The sequence below is a fragment of the Nelumbo lutea genome, chromosome 5 (assembly GCF_056320005.1).
Source record: "Nelumbo lutea isolate HS-2025 chromosome 5, American lotus-T2T, whole genome shotgun sequence".
NCBI lineage: Eukaryota > Viridiplantae > Streptophyta > Magnoliopsida > Proteales > Nelumbonaceae > Nelumbo > Nelumbo lutea.
The window spans coordinates 54,837,392-54,847,577 of NC_142688.1; the positions used below are offsets into that span (position 1 = coordinate 54,837,392).

Sequence of the window (10,186 nt, forward strand, 5' to 3'; positions counted from 1 at the left end):
TTAAGGTATGGTTCTTTGCTGCTTCTTCTTCTTCTTCCACGGCGGAAGATGAATCCGACGTCGAATTGGGACACCTATTGGCTCTATTGCCAGAGGAGATGCAACAGAGGGTAAGCGAACACCCAGAACTCCATCGCCTGATTGAGGTTGTAATGGACTTGGGTCGGAAACCTTTGGCTTGGTTCCCCTCTGGCGACTTCGTCCTCTCTGATCATCCCATTACCTTCCAAGACCTCGAGCATGCTACTTCCTAGGTGAGGTGACCAATTTTTTCTCTCTTTTCTTTTCTCTTTTTTTTTTATGAAAAGCAAGTAACTGAATCTATACGATGCTATAAATACAATCATATGGAATTATCTCATTATTGAAAGGAATTACAGTTTTCTTCCTTTCAACAGCAAATAAGGAACCCAGATCTGATTTGGCCAGGCGAAGCTTGGTTTAAAGAAGGCAGTCAGCGACAAAAAGAGGGAGACAAAGAGAAGGAGGATCTCTACAACAAAACCTGCATCAAACCTTGCAACCCATGGCGTGGTGGCATTGATGGATTGCTACCAGAGGTAAGCTGGGATTTCGGAAACTCCTCGATCTATACTGGAGGCCAATGCAAGATTGGAGCTGCAAAGATGGAATGTTGCCGGAGGTAAGCTGGGATTTGGCCAGAATTCCAATGACATTTGCAGTCAGATTTTCTTCTATAACTCCATTATTTCGGCAGTTACAGGTTCCAATGGTTACAACGAAGAAAATGAGGAGGTAGAGATCCAGTGGAGGGTAAAATAGTCTTTTACAAATATCTGTTAACAGACGTTAACGATTAAGAAGGATTAATCAATTATCAGAAACAGTAGGGTAGCAGTCAATTTCAAACAGTAGAGGTACACTGAGTCAAGTAACTAAACCATAAGGGTAGTTTAAGAAATTTACCCTTGATAAAAGCACCTGGAAGATAGACAGCCAAACTGCCCAAAAACAAGAAAAAGGAAAGAAGAAATAAAGTAGAAAATTATTGATCAATTATAAATTATTAAAATATAATTCTAGCATTTCTCCGGTCTGTAAATTGCAATCCCATGACAAAAGTTGATGAAGGATAAAATAACGCCCATTTCCAAGATGGTTTCCTCTTGCTATCATTCTCTTTCAAATACAGAGACAAAACAGTGGTTGCTGGCTTCATAAATAAAGATGGGATGCCCTTTGGTTTCTCAAAGTTTGATACCCATCCTGCAATACAATGAATCCAGAGCTAAGGTGATATATACAAAATTAACTCAAAGATACAATAGTTTTTACTTACACTGAACCAAAAGCCAAGTAGTGGATCAATACAACTTCCTCATCAGAGCAGGCAGCTGTTCTGCCTTTATTCTACATTTATCTCTTATTCTAACTTTTCAGTAACCAATCATTTACCAAAAGAGATAGGTAATTTAAAAAATAAAAAATAAAAAATAAAACTACGTAAAGGGCCATTAAGCAATGTTGGTCCTGGCAATCCAAGGTCTTTAAAGGGTTGGCCAGGATATGGACCTAGCCTTTGGCATTTTTTGCACAAAGTGGCCACTGTCATACTTGAACTCATATTTTTCATGCTTGTTAGCCTGATATCTTACCATTGCACTAAGTAATGACCCCTCAAATTAAAAAAAAAAAAAATTACATATCACTCAATAGCAGAACATCAAACAAAACTATTATTACATTCATGATAAGCTAAACATAATCCGCATGGTTACCAGAAGACTGTGTTAGTCCCATAACGATCAACATTTACAATAGAACTTTCTAAAGAAAAGGGAGAAAGGGAAGAGTAATGAAGCAAAACTCTAAACCTAAATTCTAAATTGTCATAAGCCTTTCAAAGAACATCTTACAAAGTTGTTTGACAGTGGATCAAGTAGGGAGATAGCGCCAATTGCCAAAAGCTGAAAAGACTCCAATTTGAAAATACTTTTAAACCCAAGGGTATTGTTGACATATAAAAATTTTCAGGTGTCATCACCCAACAATAGAATCTTTTCCAGCATCCTGCAATGAGGGGCCAGTTACTGAATGCTGAAACTCAATTTTCAAATTGAAATCTTTTCAGCATTCAGAATTCAGTCCCTAACACCACCAGTCCATGGTATAAGTTTAAGTGGACTAACATCCATAAATAAGATTTAAGGATCATAATGAAAACATTAATAAAAGAAAGGTCCAAGACAAGCCTAAAAACACAAAATAACTGGAGTAACCTAAACTTGACTAAATAACTAGGCTAATTCTTTACAATAACTTCATAAGAATGCAAATTAGGTATAACAAAATCTTTTGTTCTAGCAAATATCCATGTCGGAAAAACAATTTCTGCAATATTTTTACAAGTCTCTATTCTGTCTGTAAGGTAAATATTAAAGGCCATTTACTCTATTAAGGATACAGAGAAGGGACCCTGGTAGAGGTTTTGTGTGGATTATGGACTCGAACAATTAGTAGAATTTAAGAGGGCCATATCTTCAGAATAGTAAGAGTTGGGCATAACCCTTATGAGTTGTAACTTTCCTCTTAGAAATGAATCTCAATTTTCTTAAATAGGAATAGGCATTTAATATATGAGTTGTGAGTTGAGTGTGCAGAAGCAAAGATAATAAAACTAAAATAACCTCAAATTAATAAAAAGCAGACCTCATTATTAAGTGCTTCTCTCAACCTCTTCAATGCTTCTGACTCACCACCTCTGAAAGGAGAAAATTCATTCTGCAACACAAACTTCTTGTGAATAAATCTAAGAGAATGCGCTCATTTTGCTTATGAGAATTTTTGGCTTAATACTTGTCTAATATCTCCATAGCCAAGTTCTTTGATCGTCGGAATTCCTAATATTTCAACATCTTCAACATTTTCTATAGGAGGAAGCCAAGAAATTGTTGTTGAAAGTGGGGGTGAGGGCTTCCCAGCAATCTTTAGAAATGATTGATAACTCAGCGGTGGTGTTCCCCCATTCTGTTTGGATATTAGCAAATGCAAAGAGGAACATTGCCAATTCAGAAAGAGCAACACATAAAACTCATAAAACCAACCAGGATCACTTCCTGAAAAGCAAGAAAACTGCAGGTTTGCAGTTTGCACTTATAACCTTGATCAACAACAAAGTGGACATAATAGAAGCAAAGCAAAGGGATACATTATCTTGAGCTTACCTTCTCTATTATCTTTACAGGATTAAAGAGAGTATGGCTCACAGGAGAGAGAACCTCAATTCCAAGTGCAGAAGCGTGGTCCTATTAAGCGTTAAAAGAAGTTATGAAATAGAGAATTCCCAAAGTTTCCACTCAACTGGGAAAACAGATGCAGGAGAAGTGCCTCAGAAAATAATTTGAACTCAAAGGTCATGCATTGTTTCAACAACTAGCTCAATTGCAAAAATAGTAAGATACAATAGGGAGTAGTTTTTGATGTTGCTAAAATGGAGGTAGGGGTGAAGTAGTCCCAACCTTGACTCTATCATCCATAGCTTGGTAGTATGGTTCTGTGTCATATTCAAAGCAAAGTTTTTCGACACCCCTCTGCAAGAATCAATAGAAACTGGTAAAGTGAAGCAACTTTTAAAAACAAAAAAGAAAAGAGATACTATTTGGAGATGGGTGAGATGAATTGTTCTCAGATCTTACATATCACATTTAAGCTATCATATGATTGCATCACCAACACCCGAGTACTGTTGTTTTTTTTTTTTTTTTTGGATAATTCAACACCCTAGTACTTAAACCTTCTCAATTTATAGATGCCGGGTATTAGCAAATAGAAACACTCTTCTATGAGATCGTCCACACTGGACAGGGACACATTTCGTATAAAAGGAAATTTGTGATGTCAAGCAATCAAATGAGCACTCTCAGCTTAAGCATACTCGGTGAGCTTCACCTAATGGGCCTTTCTCAAAACCATATTTCAGGATTCTGCAGGTTTATAGAGTTCTGGAACAAAAATACTTGTAAAGCTCAGTAATAATTACTTTAATCTAAGAGTATTTAAAAATTTCTTATTTCTTGTACCAAGATGTTGTAAATATCCTTCAATGCACTTAACGTATAAATAGAGCTGTGAGAAAAAAAAAAAAAAAAATTAATGTATAAAACTTGATCTCGTATGAGGTATAAGACAAGAATTAAAATGCAGAAAAAAGAAGCTTACTTCCTTTAGGAGGCGGAACAAAACCTCGACACTCGACAAGCTCGCCTCTAAACACACTAACAAACGGGACCCAAGTTTCCGGAGACTTGAATCGAGATCAACGAGGCTCTCGAGCAAGAATTGAATCCTATTCAAACTGGCACGAGCAGAACCAGGGGAAAAAACTGTCGGGTTGGTCTCTGTTATCATTCGTAACCATGAGAAGATGCTCCCAATATACAGCTATAGAATTCTGTGGGTAGGAATAGGATCCTAGTGAGTAGGAAATCTAGATCGGTGTTGAGTCGATTTTAAACTGTTGAATTGAACACTTTTTTGAAGATAATGAAATAAACAAGAGGTTTAATTACTTTGCTTACTGGGCAAAAGACTCGAGCTTCGATTGGAAGTTGGAACACGCTCCCTCTTATGCCATGTCAAATTTGTCAATTCAATGACTGACGTTGGGATAATTTACAAAATGTCGTTAGGGTTTCTTACTTGTCTATTTCATCCAGGTTCAAAATATCACAGTTAAAATATCCCTATTCGTTCTTTGTCGCAACCCTTTTCTGAAAATAATCTCAGCAGGAAGTCAGGAGCGTAACTAAAGCATAGTCGCCTTCTTATCTCCGGCGAAACAAACACATAAACTCATTATTTCTCTTCGGGGTCGTCTGTGCTCATTTAACAATAATCCAAGAATAAGAAAATAAAAATGAAACTGATGTTCAACTTAGAACTTCTTCGGGGAATTTAAGCTTTTTACATGAGTCACAAGGCTACAATTAATGAGCTCAAGAAAATTAATCAATATTTGAAATTACTTGATTAAAAAAGAAAATTAATCAATATGTCTGGAAAAGTATTTTAACAAGTTTTAATTTTCAAAATTGGAGATTGGCATGGAGAATAAGTTCTTGGTTTGCTAAGAACAAATAATTAATCAAAAGAAAAAAAAAATGAAGGGACATAGGTTCCAAGTTAGGTTTTCTAACTTTTTTATGGGTGAAAAAAATACTTTAAAAATAGTAGAAAAAAGCAACTCTAATTTTTTCATGGAGCTTGACTCGCCAGAGATGAGAAAAATGATCATACTTTGGTTCCATACGGAGATTTAGTTTCAGGGAAGTTTAAATCTTTTACTGTGATTATTTTGAATGAAGGGAATAGGCAATAACTAAAAAATCTTAACGACATTGTCAAATTGTCTCAACGTCAGAGCTGATATGGCATAAGAGGGGATGTGGCCCAATGAAACTTAGTTTTAGTAGGCTTAAGTCTTTGAAGAACTTCTCAATAAACTGAGGCTTTGTATCAAGGAATGTGCGGGAACGGGGCACACTCTGTTGGGAGTCAATGCCTATTGTTTTTCAAATGGTTTAATGTTACTATGTTAGTGGGTTGAGTGGTTTGTGAATGCCTAGTTTTAGTAGCAATCTGCTTCATGGATTCTTTCTGAATTAATTTGAGAAAAACCCCAAGGCAAAATTTCATAGTGGTTTGTGGTGGATGCATAGCCCACCACAAATCACCATTCCCTTATGGCGATATGGACCCGCTCATATTCATTTTATAGGTCCGAACCGAAAACAAAGTCATGTATTTTTGGGGGTTTTCTATCTTGTATGTAGAAACCTGAGTCTTGTGAGAGACGAGTGAGATATTGGGTGTATTTGGGGCTTAAGTTTTCTGTGAGAGCACAACTTTGTATTTCTTCTCTATTACCTATTACATAATGGATTTTTGTTCCTCTTACGCCCGTGGACATAGGTTATAAGCCGAACCACGTAAATTTGTGTGTTCTTTGTGCTTGCTTTCTCTTTCTCTGTTTTATTTTTATTTGAATGCAATTTTTAACCTGTTTTTTGGGTTTTTTTTTTGCAACATAGAGCATAGAGAGAAATAAGTTACGACAGTCAGCAATTGAAGTATGAATTCTCAAAGGAGGTTCTTTGAGGCAATTGATACTTTGTGATGCTTTCAATCTGAATTGAATCCATTAACATTCTATTAGGGGTGAGTAAAAAAAAACAAAAACCCAAACCGATTGAAACTGAACTAAAAAATCGGTTATCCAAATTGGTCGGTTTGGTATTTTTAAAAAATCAAAGGTACCAGTTCAGTTTTGGTTAATTAATATAGAAAATCAACATTTAACCGAATTGACCGATACACATATATTTCTACATATTATATTTATATACATAATATATTGTAAAAATTCAAAAATTAAAAATCCGATGATTAAGTAAACCAGTTAACTGATCGGCTTCGGTTCAATTTCGATTATAGATTTTTTTAAAACCAATAGTATCGATTCGGTTACAAAAAAAGGCACACGATTCAATTAACTGAATCATAATCACCCCTACATGCTGTGAGCGAGCTTTAAGCCTTCAAGAACTGTACATCAACTTCCTTTAAGTGAAAAACAAGTTACTGGGAAGGCTCGGCCAATAATGAAATTTCCATGGTGGTCTGGTCTCTAATAACGACCCCGTTGGCCGCTGCTGCCTTGTTACAAGGTCCACGCATGCACCATCAGTGTTGATTTTGAGTATGTTTTCGGGGACTTAATCCAAAATGGAGGATTATCAAGGCCCACATTTGCGGTAGGAGCTGGGTTGAGAAATTGTTTTCATGGAACTTCAAAATATCTTGGATATGGGCATGCGTTAACAAAAGTAATGATCCTTGAAGCAGGGGAAAAATAATCTTATTAAAGACCATCCTGTTTCTCGATCGAGCAAAAATAGAAATGGGTAAGGATGAACCAAAGGTATTGTCAAGCCTTAACCATTCTTCAAAGTATTGTCTTAAAGTCGCGGCAGTAAAATCTCTTGATCTCATACCTAAAGGTGAGGCCAACCAAATTGGTCATGCCACAGTTGGGCAACAAAACAAAAAGAAAAGATGTTCTATAGTTTCATGCTTTTCAACACGAAGTAGACCCCATGGATCAATAGATTTATATCTTCATATATATAATATCACCAACTGAAATTACCTCCATGATGCAGGAGTATAAATGCAAATGCAAATATAGACTGCAAAACCCTATATTTTGTATTATTTTTTATGTATTTATGCTATACATACTTGCATCTGTACTCTGTACTCTTTTCAAACTGAGTCTTAATTGCAACTGTAGCCCATATTTGAAGATTCACTCTCATCTATCAAGATCTTGTAGCAAGAATTACAAATGTATTTCCCATGTAGGAAGCTGAACCTCTCATTCCCTAAAAGTCGACAATATGCCTCCTTCAATGGGGTTGCCTGGCTTGTATCTCATCTTCAAAGTCTCATCTTTCGATAGCTTCACCCAAGTTGTTCTATACTTTACGTCGTCCTTGTTTTTTGCCTCTCCTCTTTTTTAATTCTCTTCCATTATTCTTTCAAGTTGGAATTCTACTAAAATGAATCAACATGAATTTAAATAATATGCCTTTCCCCAAGGATTTCACATGAGAGTAACCCAATAATCCATCTCATCACCTATTGTTTTATTTCTCCAAGGAACGCCCAAGGTACTCTACTCTACTATAAAGAGATAATCATCTAAGGTTTTGGTTCCAAGTGGCATGATCCACTCATTGACGAGGTATGTGATGAACTATATCATATATCTATCTAATCCCCAATGACAAGCAAACCCTAACCGACTCATGGTAATGGCATCGTTTATGTAGTGGTTCACGATAGAGTGAACAAATATGAGGATGTAAACAATGAACAATATGGTTTAGTCTTAAGGTAGAAGACAATGAACAATATCTTCTTTTGAAGGGTAGTTTTACATTTTTTAAAATTTTAAGTCGCACATGCCATCACGTGATAAGTTAATTGATGGACTACTAACATTAGGGACTAAATTGATAATTTTTTAAAGTTTAGGTACTGTAGCGACACAGTTTAAAGTTCGGGTACTAACTTGACACTACCCCAAAAGTATAGAGTACTAATTTGGAATTTTCCCTAATTGTTTTTCATAATAGATAGAAAAAACTATAAGGTGAAGTTATAAGGAAATCTAGTACTCCATTTATAGCAAGCACCAATATCATATTTTGAATTTATAAGCAATGCTTTAAAACTTGACTTGAAAGTTAAACAATTTTTGCCTTCAGGTCATGGGTCAACCAATAAGATTGTGCCACATATATATATATATATATATATATATATATATATATATATATATTATATATATATATGTGTGTGTGTGTGTGTGTGTGTGTATGTATGTATTGTATGTATACATGTATGTATGTGTACATGTGTACAATATGGGTGTGCATAAACATGATGTATTTTATCAATATATATATATATATATATATATATATATATATATATGTATGTATGTATACATGTATGTATGTGTACATGTGTACAATATGGGTGTGCATAAACATGATGTATTTTATCAATAAAAATGTATAATTATTTTTAGATGTAATATATGTATATATAAATATTATTTCATGTTTAATTCAGTTTTATTTGTAAAAATCCTAAAAATTGCAATTTAAGGCCAAAAAGGGTTTCTTGGTAAAAATAGCATGGCATGGTACATTTGACTCATTAGGACACATAGATCTCATAAAGTTAGCCAAAAAAAAAATATCACCCTAATAAGACATCTAAGTGCAAAGTTATGACCTCTGAAAATATGTTACTCGATGATTGGGTCAAATGGATCAATGGTTTAACTGTTTGAGTCAAACAATTTTGACCAAATGGTGGGTTTCATGAAAATCAAACCTAGAAATCTCGACTATGTAACAGTTTGAATGATTCAACTGATTCGATCAATGACTATTTGAAAATAATGCTATTAAGAACAAGCATCCATATTAAAAGGCTTGGTTAAGGCATTACCATGAGTAAATGAGGAATAAATCATTCTCATATATCCAAATCATTGTATTCTTAGGATTTGATTTTATCGATGTAAATAATACATAAATTTTATCGATGTACTTTTACATCGACTGTCGCATTAAAAAATTCCAACGGTTCACTAAAATTTTAAACCCATCGGGCATTGAACTCTATTAATGTGCTTTTACATCAATGAAGTTTATAGGAAAATCAATGGCATCCTAGCTAGGGGGGAAAAGTTGTAAATCAAAATAAACCATTTCCTCTTTTTTTTTGTTTTGTTTTAGACCCCTATTCTCCTTGATCAAACAGGCCATAAAATCTGTTTTATTAATGGGCAATGCTATAAGTTATGGGTAGAATAACAATGTATGCAAAAATAAAAAGAGAGTGTAAAACCAATGTTGCCAAAATGCCTAATCAGTTTTTGCTACTTTCCTGAATTTTGAGTTTTTGCAAATGCGGGGAGCTTCAAAATAAGCAAGTCGCAATAGAAATCTCCTTGGTATCCATGAAGTTCGTTTGCTAAGCATAGATTTTTCAGATGATTGAATGTGGTAGGAAACATCCTTGACACCACTCTAGAAGCTAAGAACTATAAATGTTTAATAAAAAAAATAGACAAGTTAAATCGAAGAATCCATCTCGATATATTATCACATGGGTTCATGTAATCCACCTCTATAAAATGCTCTAGCACATAAAGATGCTCGATCCTAGGTGAGAAACTGAGAATCTTAATGAAGTTGCAAATATTCCATTGTTGTAATTGAATAAACGACCTCTAAATAGTGAGTATTTTGAAGGCAAATGTCGCTAATGTCACAAACTTTTTACAAAACTGTGAGAGATTGGAATCAATACCAAGCTCAAAAGCATAGGGCAACTACTCATTAGATGATCGAATGCACCATCAAAGAAAGTGACATTATGAATATCAAGGAATGTGAGGTGATGAAAGCCATTGATCGAAAAATGGAATGGCTTGGATTGACAACAATCAATGAGTTCAAAGAAGTTAGTTGACAGGAAAATAAACAATAAGGTAGGTTGTAGAGATCACCTATCTATATGGGAACAACTTTGCTGGTGTGGGTCTTTTAGTCTTCATTTTACAACAAAAAGCCATAAATTAACC

At 34.8% G+C, this 10,186-nt stretch overlaps 1 protein-coding gene across 12 annotated transcripts; it reads right to left on the reverse strand.

Moving 5' to 3' along the window:
* Positions 1-817: 817 nt before the first annotated feature.
* LOC148852499 ((6-4)DNA photolyase-like) lies at positions 818-4,891 on the reverse strand. 12 transcript variants are annotated; one of them, XR_016098787.1, is made up of 6 exons: positions 4,539-4,891; positions 4,180-4,411; positions 3,480-3,551; positions 3,186-3,266; positions 2,671-2,988; positions 818-1,227 (listed from the first exon to the last, which is right to left on the reverse strand). XR_016098787.1 is itself a non-coding variant. In XM_088942945.1 (6 exons), exons 2-6 carry the CDS (start codon positions 4,366-4,368, stop codon positions 1,177-1,179), a joined length of 465 nt encoding a protein of 154 aa, XP_088799071.1. In that variant the 5' UTR covers positions 4,369-4,411; positions 4,539-4,891; the 3' UTR covers positions 818-1,176. The 12 variants fall into 12 exon arrangements, 4 of the variants coding, with proteins under 4 accessions (XP_088799071.1, XP_088799070.1, XP_088799074.1 ...); XR_016098785.1 differs by having other exon boundaries at positions 2,671-3,093; XR_016098786.1 differs by having other exon boundaries at positions 4,530-4,891.
* Positions 4,892-10,186: the final 5,295 nt, after the last annotated feature.